Source organism: Malaclemys terrapin, chromosome 1 (assembly GCF_027887155.1).
Source record: "Malaclemys terrapin pileata isolate rMalTer1 chromosome 1, rMalTer1.hap1, whole genome shotgun sequence".
In the NCBI taxonomy this organism is placed as follows: Eukaryota; Metazoa; Chordata; order Testudines; family Emydidae; genus Malaclemys; species Malaclemys terrapin.
Window position 1 is genome coordinate 101,555,808 of NC_071505.1, and position 19,667 is coordinate 101,575,474.

A 19,667-nucleotide genomic window follows, 5' to 3' on the forward strand; every position below is an offset into this window, starting at 1 on the left:
AGGGAAACTTTATCACTGTGCTGGCCCTGGCACCAGCATGTGGACAAAGGGTAGGTGGCTTACAGCTCCCTGTATTAGGGACAGCCAGGGCTTGTTTTGGCCCCAGGCATGGTCTAGGGTAGACCTCAGGCCTGTTCTAACTTGTGTCCCTGTGCTAATGTGGTGGGCAGAATTGCTGGATTATAAATTCCACAGCCTCATTACCTCTTCCCTGATATGCCTCCTTTCTCTTCCTGGATTGCCTCCTGCACTGGGAAAGGTGGGGGGAGGGAATTTTTGCTGTCTAGTCATAAAGCTTTGCTAGTTCTGGGTCTTGTATCATCAGACCATTCTTCATTCAGGAAGTGGAGGCTGAGAACTGTAAGCCAAAAAATAAAATTTTGATCAGGATGGGAAACGCAACTGAAACTTTCTACTTAAAATAAATAAATAGAATAAAAAATTGGGAACTATGACCACCCTTTTAAAAAGTCACTTTATTGTTGGTAAGCATGATGCAGAATGGGTGCAGTTTTCCTTTAAAAATTAGAAAGCATCCTCATTCTTGCAGGTATCATGAGCAAATTACTTGGCTTGTAGAGGCCATATGTGTGTATTCTTAGTGTGCTAACAGCATCTGATGAAAGCCAGTTACCTCTGCAAGAAATTAAGCTAATGTAGGTCAGTTCCTTAGAAATACTAGAGTAACCAATGAGGGTTGTTCCTTCAATCCAGCTCTTTATTTTTGTAAACAAATACAGACATCTTTGCCCGGACAGCCTGAATGGTATAACATTCTGGCTTATTTTCCAAAAATAAGGTTTCCGTTTTTATTTTTATTTAAAAATCTACGAGACTGGATTTATTTTTGGTTTTGTTTAGGGACAGTAAATGCGATACAGAGGCCTTGTATACACACACACAATTTAGGTCAACACAGCTGCATTGCTCAGGGTCTGAAAAATCCACACACCTGAGAGCCGTAACTGTGCTGACTTAACCCCAAGCGTAGATGCAGCTAGACTGACAGAAGAATGTTACCGTCACTCGAGGAGGTCATGTTCCTGCAGCAATGGGGGAAAAGCCCCTTCCGTCATTGCTGTAGGCAGCGTCTGCACTATGGGGTTATGCTGGCATAACTGTGCTGTTAGAGTCCCTGTAGCAAAGTCTTTCATTCCTGGATCATTGGTTCAAATCCAGACTACCATGTGTTGTCAGTCAATGAAAATTGGTGCCCTGTGATGGCTGTTTGGTAGCATATTTGAAGAGTTAATGGTCCAAGTATAGCTGTAAGGGGAGAAAGGTCGCCTTTGTTGACAGCGTTAAGGGAGAGGCTGAAACCTGAGTATGAAGAATGCATCTACCCATTCTGTAGAGGTGGTCCTTCCAGGTGAAGGTTGAAGCACACGAGCAGAACAGTGTGGGGATGCTTCCACAACTGCTATCTATGATGCATCCATTCTCTCCATAGCCCTGGAAAGTGAAGTGAATTATCTGTCATTTCCTCTAGATTTCAGAGCAAAACTAAAAATAAACAAATAAATAAATAAAAAATTGGAGTCAGAATTCTCCTATCTGATCTACATGGTAGAGCTTGACTCCTGTAGTCTGTGATGCAAATGGGAGTTGGCTGCATGTAGTAAGAGCGGGACATTGGCATCATCTGGTGGTAGTCTTGGCAGAGTCTTAATGGAGAATTTTGCCCCAAATGTGAAGATTGTTGAAAGAGAAATTGGCTGTCTGTGCTGTGTTTTCAGCCATGAATCAGAGAAACCTTCGCTATAAGACACAGAGAGAGGTTTGCAGGAGACCCAAATTCCTCTCCCCGCAAGACGTGGAAAAACGGAGAATCAGGTAAACTACAGTTACTCTACTCTGAGGTGGTGGATACCTATGTATTCATGCAGTACTATGTAGTGTCTTGCAGAGAGAGCGTGAGTACTAAGCAAAAGTAAAAAGACTGCTTTTAAGATAATTATAATAAGAATTGACACTTTTGGAGGGAAAGAGGAGTGTATGTGAAGTGGAAAGAGTTTTAGATATGGCTGTACCCATGGGTCCTGAACACCCTACCTGACTGAGAAGAGACTGGATCAAGATGAAAAACGTTGCATAAGCAGATGGGGGAGAGGTCAGTTCTTTGGGGGGCAGGGTCTTTTGTTTAATATGTCTGTAAAGGACCTGACACAATGAGGCCCTGAAATGTCTGAGACGTCTAGGCACGACTGAACTATAAATGCTAATTATAATAATAGTGAGGTAGGATGGAATGTGTCTGAAAACCGAGAGCAATTTCAGATAGAATTCAGAAAATGTGAAGGTAAGCGAGGATTAATTTCCGTATGTAATAGCCCACATCTCGCTTCTATAGTACTTGGTGCCTATAAAACACACAAAATTAACCCAACTAAAACTAGTATGGCAGTGTTTTAAAACTGAACAGCTATGGGGGGAAAATAATTATCCAGTTGAGTGGGTGGTTTTTTTGTTCACACCTTCTAGTTAGACTCTAAAAATAGCTCACTCATTGCTGGAGTCAATTGACAATCGGGTAAGCATAGACCACAAGGAGTTGGTAGGAAGGGGCAGAGCCCACCAGCAGGATTCAGGTCAGTGACTTGATGGGAAGCCCAGTATCCCTTTTCACCAAGGCTACATATATTTTTATTTTAAACCTGGTTGGTTAACTCTGTTTCAGCCTTTGTTTTGCTAGGCTAAACAAGCCAAGCTCTTTTAGTGTCCTCTTTGTAAGATAGGCTCTCTATTACCCTACCCCTCATTCTAGTAGCCCTGTTCTATACCTGATCCTGTTTGAATTCATCTTTCGAGGACGTGGGTGACCAGAACTGTATACAGGATTCCAGTTTACCAGTGCCTTATACAATGGTATTAATACTTCTCTATCTCTACTGGAAATGCCTCGTCTGATACATTCTAGGATCACGTTCACTTTTTTTACAGCTGCATTACACTGCTGGTTTATAGTCGTCCTGGGATCAACTAATACACCCAGATCTGTCTTATCTGTTGTTTCCAACTGATGAGCCCCCAGTTTATAGCAGAAATTCTTATTAGTCCCTAAGGTCATGACCTTCCATGCTGTACTATTAAATTTCATCCATTTTCTATTACTTCAGTCCTCTAGGTAATCCAATTCTTCTTGTATAATATTTTGATTCTCCTCTGTATTGAAAATGCCTCCAGTTTTATGTTGTCAGCAGATTTCATTGGCACACACCTGCTTTTTGTGCGTAGGTCATTAATGAAAATATAAGTAACAGCTGTGAGTTCTGCCTAACCATTTTGCAGTTCCTGGCTTGTCTTATGCCATAAATTTGTAACTGACAATTTATGTAGCAAATTGGAAATGGTCATTGCTTAAGTAATGAAGTATAGTATTTGGGAGGATTAGGAACACCTGGTGTAAAAAGGATCATGGGCATTTGTACCTCCTAAGGTAAAATAGTGTAGTAACTTAGCTAAACATGTTATTTTGGGTAAGTGAGTTTATGATGGAGATACATGTTTTAGTTTTTTGTAACTGAGAACTAAAGCACAATGCATTTGTGATGCTGAAATGTTTCCTAACCACTGTGGTGCATACATAATGGGTGCCCCAATCATGCTTTTGTTGGTATCAAATTCAAGCAGGATTTGAAGACAATAAATTTGATATTGTGGTCGTTAGGTACTGGAAAGTAATGTTCCGGTATTTTGAAGTAGTACAGGAGTTTGTGGGGGGTGGCGGGGGGGGGAAGAGCATATTGGCTGAGCATTTCAGTCTTTTCACATAATGCTCTGATATTATGAAACTCCTATCTATAACCTGTTATCTTTGGAAATATCATATATGGTTGAGTCCTGTGTAGGCAGGTGGAATTGGACATGTGTAATAGTAGATTGTTTATAATCAGTAGGAAGGAAACCATAAACTCTCACCTTGTGGAGACTGGGACTCAAAATTGCAGAAGGCCCAAGCAAAGTGAGCTTAATGGTAACAAAAGAGACTTAATCCTTTTAAATGTTGGGTTTGTGTGAGAACCGATGACCTACACCAGAACTATTGGTACTTTGAGCTCAGTTTGGTGACACAACTCATACCAACAATTGATACTGAGCGCTTTTCTGTCATTTTATGTGCTCAGGCCCCAATTCAGCAAAGCACTTAGGCACATACCCAACTATAAGCATGGAAATAGTTCCCATTGAAATCGATAGGGCTTCTCTCATGCTTAAAGTTAGATATGTACCAAAGTGCTTTGATGACTTGGGGCCTCAGTTCCTAATTAACAGACGTGAGGTTTGGAATACTTTTGACAGGATATGTTACGCCTGCTAAACTGAAGATACAGTTTTGAAATGCCTGGATATATTGGGTTACCTTTTATTTATTCAATTAGGCAAAACTCTCTAAGGTAATACTCTTAAATATTATGATTTAAAACAAACAAACAAACCAACAATAACTCTCTTGTAATATACAGTGGTGTTGAGCATTCACAGGAAGAATCCATTCCAGCTCACTGGGACAAATCAGCTTTACCAGAATTGGGATACAAGGTATGGAGCTCTTAAGTTTTTCTGTCTGATCACATACAGCTTTCTTAAAATGTAGGCTCTTCTTCAAGAGACACTGCATATTCCCACTTATGGGATAACGCATCACCTTGTGGTGATTTCCGATACAACTTCTTCTAGCAGTATCAGCTAGCGTGCTCTCATGCTCCTCACCTCTCCCCTCAGCGTTGCCACATTCTGAGGGCGAGGCTTTTTAGGGGGCAGAGTGCCTCACAACTTCATTTCCTTCCAACTGCGTGGCTGGACAGATGTCAACCTCTTTGGAACCAAAGATTCTGTTGTGTTAGGTAGTTAGTGTTAGTGGTCAGTTTAGTGAGTGATCTTTTTTGGTTCTGTGTTATGGTGGAATTGAGGAAACAGAAGAAGCTGGGATTTAAGAGATGCGCTTCCTGCCTGGCTGTCTTCCTGGTGTCCAATGACCATGTGTGGTGCCTGGGAGAAGAACATTCACCTTCTGAGTGGATCTTAACTCCCAGAGCATGCGAGGATAAGGAGATTTGCCTGCACCACCTTTTCCTGAAAGAAGCCCTCAAGGCGAGACCTTCTGGATCCAAGCCCTCCAATCTGAGATCCGTAAGGCCAGTCTTAGCCCCTGTGGTTCCCAGCAGCAAAAGACTGAAGGGTTACAAGAAGCCGCATCCTCTGTCGGGGCTGTATCTGGTCCCTGCAGCTCCTGGAAGGCTGTATAGGGCTGAACCGAGGGCCACGTCGTCGGATACCACTGCCCCATGTCTCATGGAAAGGATGAGCAACAGTTCACTTACTCTTCCCAGTTCCGTACCTCCTGCCATACTGCTTTCCAGCTGTTGCAGAACTCTGCAACTGCAGGAATGGAGTCGGCTTCACTGTCCACTACCTGTTCCAGGAAGATGAATTTCATCAGTCTATCATAACCGGAGTTGTCAGTGCCTTTGATTACAACCGTTGTGACACCAAAGGAAATGAGGCACAAGGGCAAAGGAGCCACTGTTAGCAGTGCTGATTTCTATGCATCAGAGCTGTCTGAATCTGATGGATCAGACAAAGGTGCTATGTCAGTGATACTGAGGGGGGCAGTTGGGGTGGGGCGCGAAGGCGCTCTAGCTGACACTGCTAGAAGAAGATTCTCCTGCAAGGCACCACATGGTGGTGCATTATTTCATGTGTGTGACTATGCAGAGCCATCTGGAGCACCTTTGTTCCAGGTAAGCAACCTTTATTTCAGTGTTGCATGTTCCCTTGTAGATGACCATCCCTTACACGATGTACTTACTATATTAGTAATTGCAATCTTGTGCTTGCTATCACACTAAGATGGGGGAAGGTGGATCTTTGTACCTGCAAGAGCCTTGCTGAGTCAGTGGGGCTTGGTAGGGGTGCAAGGGCTCACTTGTGAATCCCTTATTGCAGGATCAGGGCTTTGGCCTAATCAAGAAGCAGTGACTACGTTAACCCAAGGCCTGGTTAACATCCAGCAATCAAAGCGGGAAGACAGACCCACAAGGCTTTTCAATGCTTTTATTTATTTTATTTTGGTTCTGCTGTCTTCTTTTTGTGTTTGGTTGTGGTCCAAGGGTTCATGCATCCTTGGGCACTGACACTAAATTCAGCTACATAAGATAGCTGCGGGTGGTGAGGCAAACTTATGTTACTTCTGTTCTTGGGTGGAGCCGGTGGGAGTGCAGTATTTTGTGTTCATCGTAGGGTGTACTGGCAGGTGATGATAGGCATGTTGTTCCTAAGGCAGGACATTAAAGATGATCTGAAGGGGGGGAAGGGGGAAGGTTGGGCTTTTTATTCCTGATTATAAAGCCAAACAATGGAGAAGAGGAGGTAGTTTCTTAAATTGTGTGGGGATTTTTGTCTTGCTTTTTAACATCTATTTAGTAGAGCAAGTGGAAATTTTTCACATTTCAAAAATTTGAAATAAAAAAGGAAAAATGTTGACAAACGTTTTGTGACTTCCTCCTCCCCCAGCTCTATTTGGCTACTGTGATTGACATATTGGAGAAAGAAAGCTTTTTGTTGAATCTTCAACATCCCTGCCCCCCATCTCTTTATTTAAAGTATAAGAACTCACAATATTCCCCCACTAAAAACCTCAACAAATCTTCTAGTAAAAGTAGGAAGGCTCAAGTTGATTTCGTGGTGTTTCTAAGGTAAAATACAAGCAGGAACCCCCTGCGTTCAGGACTTGAGCAGTAATAATGTGGTGGTTTGTGGTGACTCTGTAAAAGATAGGAGACTGGTTTACATATATTTTCTTTTACAGCTGATCAAACTTCTCAGCTCTTCTGACGAATACAAGAAGGTCCAGGCTGACTTTCAGCGCACAATGCCCAAAACAGTCATTCAAGAGATTCAGAGAATCCAGAACCCGACTCTTTGGAAAGTGTATCAGTGGTATGTGTAAAACATTGCTCTAGTATGTTAGTACTTGTTAGTTATGTTCAGAGTCCTATGTGAGAAGCCAGTATGCAGCCATGTAAACTGCTGCACAATGCTTTTTAGCACTTGCTTGACCACTGCTTAGCTGAGATCTGCAGCTGGCTGAGGCAGAACTCAGGCAAGATGGAGGTTATTCTGATATTCAAAGCCCTCTGTGGGAGTAGCCCATCTCCCTGAGATACGGCTTGCAGAGGGGGAGAGGCATTATCTCCCATGAGTTGCATTTCACAAGAACTGAAGTTTGGCAGCCAGTGAAGGAGACCTGCAAGTGCAAATGACAGAATGTGATAGGAGGCACTGTTTGTCGAGCTGGGCCACCCTGTCACCCAGTTGTTGGGCTTCCCTGTTAGATCAGGTAATTGCAGTGTAGTGGGCTCTGGACTCTGGGCAGGGCCGAGCAAGCAAACAGTCAGTAGCACCTGAGACTCCTGGCTAGGGCAGGCAGTTGGGGTTCTGGCCCTCTGGGTGGGGCAGAACAGCAGTCAGCCTGTAGCCCTTGGGCGGGGCAGGACAAAGAATCTATGGTCCCTAAGCCTCTGGACTGGGACCGAGAGCAAACAGCAGCCATGCCTACTGGTCTGTGGGGTGTGGTAGGGGAACCTGGCCCCTCCTGCTCCACCGGGTTCTGACCCAGGGCCCTATGAAGCTGGGGACTTCCACACTAAGGGTTTAGGCATCAGCTTCTACTACATCCCCTTGGTCACTTCCTACCACAAATTGCACCCCAGGCATCTTCTTGGCTGGTGGCTGCTCGGTGTCCCCCTCATTCCCTACAGCTGGCGAGTTGCCCACAGTGTAGTCCAGGTCCACGGGCTCTGCTGCTTGGAGTATCAACAGCCCCTCTGGAGGAGCCTGCACTACACATCCCTCTTCCTCCGCAGCCAGCCCCAACTGAGCTGGGCTGCCTCCTTTTATCCAGCTCTTCCACCTGGAGCATGCACAGCAGGGGAAAGGGGGCGTGGCCTCCTGGGCCCACAGTGATTGGTCCGTCCCTGTTGGCCCAGTGCGGGATTGGTACACCCCGTCACACAGAACTTTCACAGTTCTAGTTTAGGGAATTTCTGCAAGAGTTCAGAATGACTTCAAACTCCCCTCTGACTAGGCTTTCTGTTAGTAGGGTGTACATGTGATCACACGCATGTGCGCACACACACACATATATATCCAGGTATTTATCCAACAGCCTGGGAAGGAAGACTAATATTTCTATTCTTAAATATTTTGGAGGCACTTGGCTACAGTCAGAGCCTTATAAGTTCTTACACAGGTATATTTGACAGGTTTCAGAGTAACAGCCGTGTTAGTCTGTATCCGCAAAAAGAAGAACAGGAGTACTTGTGGCACCTTAGAGACTAACAAATTTATTAGAGCACAAGCTTTCGTGGACTACAGCCCACTTCTTCGGATGCATATAGAAGTTCTATATGCATCCGAAGAAGTGGGCTGTAGTCCACGAAAGCTTATGCTCTAATAAATTTGTTAGTCTCTAAGGTGCCACAAGTACTCCTGTTCTTCTTTTTAGGTATATTTGAGTACATGGTGCATCTCGCTTCTGTTTCTGTTTAAACCAGGCCTTTTTAAAAGCATACTTTTGTGCAATTACTCAAAATATTAAAATATTTTGCAAAATCGGAACACTCTGCAACACTCATCACAAATAATCTGAGTGCTGCCTCATTGGAACCTGCTTGGCTAAAATAATCTGGCTCTGCACTGTGGAACTTTGACAATGCTTTTTATTACAGGCAGAAAGAGCAAATGCAGAAGACTAGTGGAGGAAAGGATGTGTGTGAAAGACACTTATTTCATGGGACCAGTAAAAAGCATATCGATGCCATCTGCCAGCAGAACTTTGACTGGAGAATCTGTGGTCTTCATGGGACAGCTTATGGCAAAGGTAATTCTCTACCTCGTGCTCTGCTAACCTTGATTTAGAGAGAACTTTCTCTAGCCAAACAGGAGCTGCAGCAGTAGTTTGAACTTGAGAATGGCAGAGGGAGGAGGCATTCAGCTGAGCTAGGTGTTAGCTGTATGCCTAAATAGGTAGTGTTAATGTTAACCACTTAATGTGGCAATGTAACAAACACACTCAGCTGGAGCTCAGGCACTTCTACAGATCTTGGCCTATGTGCTCCACACTGTGCAGTGTAAACCCACTTATTTGTGTGGAAAAATGTGCTTAAGAGGGGAAGGGAGGGAGTGCTGCCCAGCACTATTCCTAGCTCCGGCTGCCACTCCAACTCCACTCTTGGCCCTGCTCCTGCCCCAAGCTGTGGCCCCAGCCTTGGCCCCCTTACTCCTGTCCATGTTCCCCCCCATCCCCCGAGCCACGGGTTGTCTTCTCTGAACCCCAGGAGGAAGTGGTATTTAGTTGGTCTCTGATGCCAGGCAAGTAAACTACACTCCGCTTCAGTATTCCTTCCATCCCTGGCAAATGATACAGTCCCTGCCACTGCCCTATTTACAGCAAAGGATCAACATATCAAGTGAAACAAAATGGGCTTTAATTTTTTAAACATTTAATCTATTGTTCCAGAGTTTATTCACCCAGTGGGTTGCTTATGACGATTAGAACATTTTGGAAGGCAAGATACTTCAATTTCAAGCTTCCAAAACGTTACTATAAGCTTTGTGGGTGTGTGGTGGGATGGGTGTGGGGGCAGACAGCATACTCTAAGAAAGAGAAAGAGGAATTAGAAAAAAAACACTGATAATACCTAACATGTTTTGTGAAAAATCGAATTGTGGTAATACCTAATGATAAATTATGCTGGAAAGGATGCCCAACACACACAAGAAATTATTTACAAATCTCTCACCAGCTTCTGATTGATTCTCTCAGTAAACATTAAGATTTTTTTCTCCTTGCAATTCCAATAGTTGTATTACAGGAAGCCAGCAATCTTACCAACTTTATCTTTGTCTACTGCAGGAAGCTACTTTGCAAGGGATGCATCGTATTCTGATAACTATAGCAAGACCGACTCAAACATCAAGACCATGTTTCTGGCTCGGGTCTTGGCGGGGGACTTTACCCTTGGTAGCTCTTCCTATCTTCGTCCTCCCGCCAAGGACAGCGGAAACAATTTCTATGACAGCTGCGTGAACAGCCTTTCGAATCCATCTATCTTTGTCATCTTTGAGAAACATCAGATTTATCCTGAATATCTGATTGAATACATGGACCAGGCGGTGGCAACTGCTCTCTCAATGGCTGCACGTGCTTATTTTCGGAATTGACTTAACTGAGGAGAGTTTTTTGTTTAATAAAAATGTGCCCAGTATGTTTTAGATACATTTAGACTCCCCACCCTCTCCTTGTAACAGTAAGCAGGGGTGACTATCTTAAGAAATTTTAGAAAAGCCATAGTATTTTTATGAATTTTTAAAATCCTGTCTTTATTCCTAAATTTCTCTAGTGGGGCTAACTTGTTTTTCCCACTGTTAGTCTGTTCTAGGGGATTTAAGAAATCCAGTAGATGTTCATATGATTCTTGCAATGTGAGATGAAGTAATAGAAAAGCAGGTGGTTGTGATGTCATATGAAATTCTTCTTAAAAAAAAAAAAAGTAATTATGTTTTCATTAGTTCTCCCCTAGTGAAGTTAGCTGTGAAACTAGTTAGCCAGGGCAGAATCTGCACAAGGCTTCTTGTGGGCAAGCAATTTGTTTAATAGTTTCCTTGGACTGTTGCTCACACGGACCTCCCGTGGATCACTGCTACCACATCAGGGTGACCTCCTACAACCCTCTACTTGCTAAGGGTTTCTCCTCCTAATACCTCAGGCCTGCTAAGCCCTAAATGTGGGTTACAAATAAAATAATGCAGGAAGCTTTAAATCTACAGTTACATTAGTTTGATTCAGGATTTGTGATGTTAACATAAATGAGAGAGTTGTGTGTTGTGGTTGGAACAGCGGCAAGCTTAGGTGTGTAAGAAGGGACACCAGAGCAGTTGGTTTGTGTTCTTTCTCCTCTCCAGCGGAACTACTTCAGGCAAAACATCTAAGAATTTCTCTCTCTTACTCTTTTTTCTCTTTTAGACTTTCCTGTAGAATTGACGTTTTTCTGACCTGGTGTGAGAGAGGTGGCTGCTACAGCTTTCTGCTGTTATCTGTTCCTAGTTGTCAGAGGTGGTATATAGATACATGTTTGCGATATTTAAAAACATGATTTTACTTTAAGAATCAGTGTGGGGATCGTGTTTATTGTCTCGGTGGCCCCAGATTAAAAAAGTTTTTACAAGGCTGTTTTTCCTAGCTGTCAGCCCTGCAAACTCAACTTGGGGATCTAAGCGTTGAGCGAGGTTCTTTCCTCCTCCTTTATCAATGCCAATAATAAAGGTTCCGTAGGTCATGTCATATGTCTTCAGTGACATCTGTGCAAACCCACTATATTCTGTGGGGGCTATACAGATTTAAGTGATTGGTCCTGTAATTGGAATATAGAAAACAATTCTGTTGATGTTTCAGAAAGGATAGAATCTAGTTCACTATTTATCTTGGCTCTATTCATTCCTGTATGTTAACAGGAGTAAAAAGTAATCAAAACTCTGACACTAAAATCAGCTGTCTAGTTCTTATAGATGCAAGGAACAGATAGAGTAAATGTACCATTTCACATACAGTAGTTGCATTTCAGAATAGAACTGCACTTCTGAGCTTTCCTCTCTTCTTGGAGGCTTTCCCCTTCCACTTGTTAACTAACGTGTGAATGAAAAGTTAAGCCTGGATTTTTAATAAATTCCCTTCTGGGGTGTATTTATGTGCTGGGTAAAGCTCTGTCCAAAAGCCTGCTGCAATATGGGAGAGCAGAAGAAACTTCAGAATCCTAATAATGCCTCTGATTATCACTAGTTAGTTACACTGCATGGATCTCGTCTGACTTCTTCATCTATCTTCTGGTAAAGATTGCAAGCAAGTGCTAAAGCTGGAAACATAGCAAGGACTGATTAAAGGTGGCCCATCCTTGTATGTCAATAAGACTGTCCGTATGTACACAAAATAAACTATAGTGCCTAATGCCCTGCTGTGAACAGATGAGCTACTTAGTTTTGTGATGACACTGCTACAACTAACAAACGAATGCGTTCTATAGAGCTGTGAGAATTCTGGATGAACCACTAAAGCTTTCCATAACTTTCACTGTCCGTACAGGTTTGTTCTGGTAGGGAAGGGTTTAATAAGGCTTTTATTGGTACCTGGAAACGTAAGCTGCTGTATACTTCTCATTTGGTGACTGAAGTTTAACATTTGCATTGCTTGGAGAGAGGAAACCACTACTCAGGATCCTTCCTCTCCTTTGTAATTGTTGGGAATGGTGGGGTTACAGCAGCTATCTTTCAGTTATAGTAAATGCATTGGCTAGTCATGTATTATAAGTGCCTCAAGATTTCCATGAGGAAAAAATGCGTAACTTGAAGCAGTCTGTAGCCCTTATTCTCAACGTTTTTAATGTTTGAAACTGAAATTGAATCTTCTTATTCTCAGCCGTATGTGTATCTTCTGTGGCAATATGTATGGCTCCTCTTTTTTTAATGCAAATTAAAATATTTTGAACTGAAAACTGATTAAGGTTTTAGTCAAATATTGGCCTCTTTGTATCCTCTAATCCTCTTTAATGTTTCTACCTAGGTGGATCCTTGTTTCTTACTGTGGTAAGTAGCAACAAAGTAGATTCACACTGAATGTCTTTCATGCAAAGCAGAGTAGTTTTTATTGTAAGTTTTCAAAGGTTGAGGAAGCTTCTCCCTCCATCCCAGGGAAAAACAGGCTTTATTGCTTTTTTCATGTTTTCTCATCTTGGGTGCTGAAAATAGCAGCATTAATTGCGCTTTTTGATTCTAGTGAACTTTCATGTTCAAGTTCTTACAAACTAAGGGAGTCTGTAGAGTCCTCTATGTTTACAGTGCGGTTGGAAATTATTGGCTTTTAAAAAAGGTACTTCATATGAAACCTAAGTTATATGCAAACTTCTGTTGACTGTCTGAAGTGATAGCCATAGCTCTTGATTGTTTGGAACACGAGTGAGTGGTGTTACAGAGTGGGATGATAGAGGGGTTAGTTTATATGGATTTCTGCCGCAGCCCTATCCTGGGAAGGCATATGGAAGGTGGGCTAAACAAAAAACTGGCTTGACAGTAATGCAGTCTGCAGCACAGTAGGGCACTTCAGCATTTTATGACCAACCTGCTGCGTATATTCTGGAAACTGAGTCTACCTATTAACTTAGTATTTCAGGCTTGCAAGATATTCAGCTTCTGCCTTGATTTATAGAGCTTTGATAACAGAGTCTGTTAGCTAAGAACTATGTGGGGAATGACAGGAGAGGTGTGAGCATTTCATCTTATGTTATTGCCAAGTCTGATACCTGCAGCCAGGGCCTGATTTGAGGGCTGAGTGAAGGCCAGCTCTGTTTATACATGAGGGAGAGGTAGATGTGTGTGTATGTATATGTATGTGTGTGTGTGTGTGTGTGTGTGTATATAGAGAGAGAGAGAGAGAGAGTTTTGTTCATGTTTGGATTAGAAGTGGGGACTTTTAAGAAAAGGTTTCCAGAGGAGGCGGTCAGACTTTCATGCAAGGCAGGACCTAGAAGCATGGACACAGGGCAACCTTAAGGAGAGGACATCAGGAATCATGGAAATGAAGGTAATGGGAGACCTCTGTGGCTCAAGTTAAAGTACTTTATTTTAGGAGGAAGGTCAGGGAAATGGGGAGGTTACACAGCTGTTAGGGGGTAGTTAATTAACCATTGGATCAGTGCATGTCATAGAAACTGAACAGTAAATAGGTCAGGCCTCTTGTTCAAAAGTGCCTTGAATGATTTCCAGATGCCTTCTCCATTTTTAAGTGAGTATTGCTGTGGGAGTCAGCTTAGTTTTAAAGATACTAACAATTGAGGAAATCCTGCCAACTGCTTGAAGAGGGGTGGCAAACTGCAGCCAGACAGAGAGCAAGCGTCTCAGATCCGACTTGATGTCTGTCTAAAAGAAATTAGCTTGTTGCCCGGTGCATAACTTTCCTCAATAACAAGGGGGAGAGATTCAGCTTTATGAGTTGACCTCTAACCCTTCCAATACAGGTGCTATTATTAAGGCCTGGGGGAACAATAAATATATGCTAAACAAATCAGCATCTATGGTAAAGTTCAGGTGGAAAGTCCATTTTACTCATAGAATAGAAAGCAGAAAATGTATCTAAAATATTATTTTGTGAAGTGACTTCCTACTATGCTGCAGAACTAAAGTAGATAAAATTTCATGCGTAATCCAGAGTAATAGAAATTCTCCCTCCTGAAAAGTGCTCTGTGAACTACTACATTGCCAAAGTTCTCTATCCCAATACAGTTATATAAAAACACACTTTTAAAGTTACAGCTTTTAGCATTGATTGGAAAATGTGAATTCCCTGAAGATGTTTCATTGTTAGGTCCTAGTCACTTCCAGACAGATGACAGAAAGCAAAGACTCTTCTAAAGCAGTCACATGTAATTTTAAAACAAACCTGCAGCCAGACCGTGCAAGGCATAAAGCATCTATACTTTCTCTAGGGAAGTTAGACATTCACTTCTTTCCTTGCTGAAGTGGTGTCTCTCTCTAAACAAGTGTGCTAAACCTGAAATATTAGGCAATCACTCTGAGCCACAGATGAAAGATACATTGAAGTAAACTGACTTTTTAGCCTTGCATCTATAAACAAAGAGGTAATGTGTAGCTTTCCCTGTTACTTTAAGGAGTGCCAGCGGGCCCTGATCAGGATCATCTCATTGTGAAATGTGAGTACAGCACCTGAAACATTAGTCCCTGCTCCAAGTAGTAACGATCAGTCTGACCCTTTTATAGACCCTCCAACTATAGTGCCATGGGAGCAATAAGCTGCCCTCATGCTCATGGCCACAGTTCCATTACAATGGGAAGTTCAGCCTGTTTGTAGCATTGAGGCAGAACTAGACCTATCAGCCTCTAGTGCAGGGGTGGGCAAACTATGGCCCACCGGGCTGTGTCCAGCCTGTCAGACGTTTTAATCTGGCCCTTGAGCTCCAACTGGGTAGCGGGGTCAGGGGCTTGCCCCGCTCCATGCATGATGTGGCTCCGCACGGCTCCTGGAAGCAGCGGCATGTCCCCATTCTGGCTCCTATGTGTAGGGGCAGCCAGGGGGCTCCACACACTGCTCCTATCCCAAGTGCCGCCCCCGCAGCTCCCATTGGCCAGGAACCACAGCCAAGGGAAGCTGTAGGAGCCGGGAAGGGAGACATGCTGCTGCTTCCTGAAGCTGCTTGAGGTAAGCACTGCTCAGAGCCTGCACCCTTGACCTCCTCCTGCGCTCCAACCCCCTGCCCCAGCCCTGATCCCCCTCCAAACCCCTCAATCCCAGCCCGGAGCACCCCAAACCCCTCATCCCCAGCCAGAGCCCTCACCCACTCCCGCACCCCAACCCCAATTTCACAAGTATTCATGGCCTACTAGTCAAAAAGTTTGCCCACTCCTGCTCTAGCAGCATGGGAAGCCACCACCTCCTGAAGTTCTACCTGCCCCCACAGCAGCAGCCAGTGCAGCTGGGCTTCTTTGCTGTGGCACCGTGAGGAAAAGTTCCAAACGATTTCAAATTTCTAACACATCAGCTCAACGATGTGTCCCAGCAACGAGTGCGCTTACAGGCTTCGGCAGCCAAGCAGCTGTTTCTCTGCTTCACCTCCTCTTATCGTGTGTCTTGATAGGAAGCTCAGCTTTAGGGCAGGCTGCTGTTTCCCCCTCATCCCCTTTTCCAGAAAAGTGGCAGACGGGATTGGAAAAGCTGCCTTGAGGCAATGACAGCTTCCTGTATCTCAAGTCAGTGAGGGGCGGGAGCAACATCAGAAGGGCAGCTCGCAGTGTCATTTATTATCCCTTTTCTGACCCTCAGGGCATAGTTCGATGGCAAAGATGAGCTCATCTCCCCACCATGCTTCATCAGTGGTGGAGCAAGGATCATCAAGTGCTGTTGTATAACAAAGTTGGTGGTTGCCAGGCCAGCAACTACCATTTAAAAGAAAGCAGTGGGGTACAAGACTCTTGATTTGTCCCGAAGCATTCTCTTTCCCTCTTAACCTTCTAGTTGCCACACTAGTTCAAAGACACTGACTGCCTCCAAGTAGAATTAACAAAATGGTGGCTAACTTTCAGATTCAGAATTCTGGCTTAACCTGCACCTGTGGGGAAAAACTGGCTACCTCAAAATGGACAAGTCACTACAGCTGGCACTTACTTTCTTTGCAACCAGCCCTGTATTCAAGAACGGGCAAGCTGGTATTAACATGCTAGCTGAAAAGTCCTGCAAGACAGTCACTGTATTCTTAGTTAAGCCACTAACCTGCATTTGAGTGGCTCTGAATGAAAATATACATATCAGTTTTAAGTATCTGACAACCCAAGTCCCTTCAGTAACGCCTGTTTCCATGCCTTAGAACCCAATGCACTGTATCAATTATGCTGATCTGTTTTCTTACAATATTTTTTAAATTCCAGTGGACGTGTTGTGGTAGCTCCAGTCCCTTGGATAAATATGGCAATAAATAGGTGATGTGGTAAAGTGTACACCTAAGAGGTTTTGGCTCTAAAGTGTGTGTTTAAAAATGAAGAAAGGGAGGACCTACTACTCTACGGGCGGGGGGGAGCAGGAGAACACTGTTGGAAGAAAACTTGGAGGCTGACTTTCTGATGTAGGTAGCAAGAAAAGGACAAACACTTTTTCTTTAAGTCAAATGGAGGGAAAAATCTTCAATGAGACACTACACTATTCCAGTTTACAGGTATAATTTAGAATCACAACCACAAATAATATGCTATTGAAAAAAATGAGGCAAAATAGTGCATATGGGTACATGCTACATCTTTTTAGATAAGACCATTAACTCAATAGCTAATTTCATAGGCACATTGAGTCATTTAAACTCCAGCATGGTAAAGGTGGAGCATTAACTATCAGGCCTATAATCCATAGTTACTACTCTAGAACTCAAGCTAGAAGAAAATTCCATGACAGAAATAAACACAAGCCTTGGTAAGGAAGCTGAGAGCATGAATTTTAAAAGTGTGGTCACAATGACCAGCAAGAGATGAAAGCAGCATGTGCCAATCATACCAGTCTCAATGTGCCATACGCAAGCAAGAGACTGTAGATGGAAATCATGGAGCAGCAGCAGTCTTAAAATAGAGCTCCTTACTCAATATCATTTGTACCTTATCTGCAGAGAACTTTCACGCAGCAGCAGAAAAATATATTGCAGCTGTTTTTGTGTCTACCATGCAAGAGAGATGGTGTTTCCTCTAGCATAGCTTTAGAAAAGAAGGGTTCCTGGCTCGGCTGAAGCTGCTGCAGCAGAAGCCCAATTCCCAAAGAGAGCCAGTGTGGCTTTCCCTCCCTCCCCTACATGTCAACTAGCAACAGGTGTTATTTTTTTAAAGGGCAATCTGAGGTTAAGTTTAAAAAAGCCCAGTGAGCTTTTGATAAAAGTACTCATGAGCGCTCAGCTGGCTAGAACTTGAGGAAATTTAATTTCACAGTGGAGGAAATAATATTTTTGGCAAAATGAATAAACTTCACCAACCTCCTCCTTTCCTCTTGTTCATGATCTCAGTGCGCAGTGGAAACAAAAGTAGGGCCCTATGTTTAAAGAAAATAATATACATCTCCCCCCAAAACTTGGAAGGCTGCCTCTTTATCACCCCACTCTCCAACTGAGGCCTACCTTCTTCAGTGGGTAGAACTTCCTCTAGTGATCTGTAATGTCATCGGCGCTGCTAGTCTGCCTAGGAAGGGACAAGTGCCCACATCCTCAAAGGTGTTTAGGCTCTTTGACTTCCATTGAAATCAGTGGAATATCTTTGAGGATCTGGGACACAGTTCCTTGAGGCTTAAGACAGCAGTAGAAGCTGGTGGGAATTCTAATCCTGCTGCAGCTGTCATGGTCAGTGTCCCAGTTTGAAGGATGCTCCATGACACTCCACTAGCCCCCCAAGGACCCAGGGGCCTGCAACAGGGACACACACAAAAACTTGGGCCTATGACAACTTTCTTCCTTTTTCTCAATTTCCCCCCCAGGCTTGGGCATGGAGTAAACTTTCTGCCTCTATCTAGGTATCATGCGCCCCCCAAAACTGCAGCGGAAGAGACAGTTTTCTCCATATGCGCAAATATGGAAGAATTCCAAACATGGACAAATTGGTTTTAGCTACTGCAGATGCGGTGGGCAAACAGTCCTGAAGAATCAAGTAAGTGCTGCCTTTGCTTGGGCTGTGAAGACATGCAGGCAGCATCTGGGCCTAGCATTCACCCATGTTCTTTCCCTATGTGGGTTGAGTGAGGCACAAGTTTGTGAAGTGACTTGTTGCAGGGTCACCTCAGGAGTTAGTGTAGCTATTGGAACTGATTTTCCTGGCTCCCAATCCTTGGCTTTAAGCACTAGCTCATGCATGTTACTGAATAGTATTTAGAGAACCTTGGAATATACAAGTTTGAAGTGTTTAGGAGGACTCAGGGAATTTTAGGGTTGACCTGAAGATAGTGGCACAGCAGGAGTTTTCCCAGCATGGCACGACACTTTTCCTTTCTATGCATTTCAGTTGGCACTACTCTTGGTCAGCTCATTGGGTCAAAGGAAATGAAGGAGGCTGCAAAATGTAATAGCAGTCTACAACATTCTTTGGTCTGGTCCTGCTTATAGGAACTTAAGTGCTGTACAGACATTTACCATTATTTTTAAATCCATTGTAACAAAATTTAGATAATAATACTAGCATATTTCATCCAAATGTCTCAAAGAGCTTTACAAAAGGTGAGTAAGCATTGTCTTCATTTGACAGATACAGTGAGGTTAGGCTGTCTGCTCAAGATCAGTCAATAGCAGAGTTCAGAGTAGGACCCAGGTGTCCTGATTCCTAGTCCTTGCTGTTACCACTACATATGTTGCCCTTCAGAGTTTATTGAGACAAAGGGCTGTTGTTAAAAGGTGTTAGCTAACAAGCTATCATTCAACATATTATAGAAATCTACTGAAGGTGAGGAAGTGCAGACTGGTAAGATTGTCACATTGGAGCCTGGACAAACTCCCATGTAGATGTGAAATGAAGTGGGCCCTGCTATGACCACTAAGGCTGATGAAAAGTGGGAGGCTTTTTCAGATACTATTCACAGTAATGTGCTTGGGTAAAACTTAGGTAAAACTTTCCAAAGTATTTAAGTCCCATTTTCAAAAGTGACTTAGGAGCCTGAGTCTCACTGAAAGTCAGCAGGATTTTGGCCCACACATTTAAAGTCCCACTGACTTTCAATGAGATTTAGGCTCTCAAATCACTTAAGTACTTTTGAAAATGTTACCCCCAATCTATCAGTGAGCCACTGAGCAATGGATCACCTCCTTGGAGGCTTTCAGAATGGGGTTTTTGCTCTATCGAGGTATTATCTTAACATAGACTCCGTTTTTTGGTGCTAATGACGATACAGATGTCAACTGCAAAGGAATCTGAAAAAGAGAAAATATACATTTACTCTTTCACACACTGTGTGCACGTGCGTGTAAAAGATTCACAAGTACAAACTGATGATGTTTTCAGTTTCCTTTATGAGATTAACTCATACAGACCTTGTGGAAGGTTGTAAAATGTCCTTTTTACAGCCAGTTGTTGGCAGTATAATGGTAAAAATA

General features: G+C 43.2%; 2 protein-coding genes across 4 annotated transcripts in view; one reads left to right on the top strand and one right to left on the bottom strand.

The window, feature by feature from the left end:
• Positions 1-12,552, top strand: part of LOC128840035 (protein mono-ADP-ribosyltransferase PARP12-like) — a 29,752-nt gene extending 17,200 nt beyond the window's left edge. Inside the window, exons 8-12 of the mRNA XM_054033488.1 lie at positions 1,737-1,833; positions 4,464-4,539; positions 6,809-6,939; positions 8,730-8,881; positions 9,917-12,552. Coding sequence (XP_053889463.1) covers positions 1,737-1,833; positions 4,464-4,539; positions 6,809-6,939; positions 8,730-8,881; positions 9,917-10,224 — 764 coding nt within the window. The 3' untranslated portion in view covers positions 10,225-12,552. The remainder of the gene's footprint in view (positions 1-1,736; positions 1,834-4,463; positions 4,540-6,808; positions 6,940-8,729; positions 8,882-9,916) is intronic.
• Positions 12,553-12,670: 118 nt separating this feature from the next.
• TBXAS1 (thromboxane A synthase 1) overlaps positions 12,671-19,667 on the bottom strand; it is a 337,857-nt gene continuing 330,860 nt past the window's right edge. For all 3 annotated transcript variants that reach the window (XM_054033509.1, XM_054033517.1, XM_054033501.1), the window contains one exon: positions 12,671-19,484. In XM_054033509.1, the coding sequence (XP_053889484.1) occupies positions 19,410-19,484 (75 nt within the window). In that variant the 3' untranslated portion in view covers positions 12,671-19,409. The remainder of the gene's footprint in view (positions 19,485-19,667) is intronic.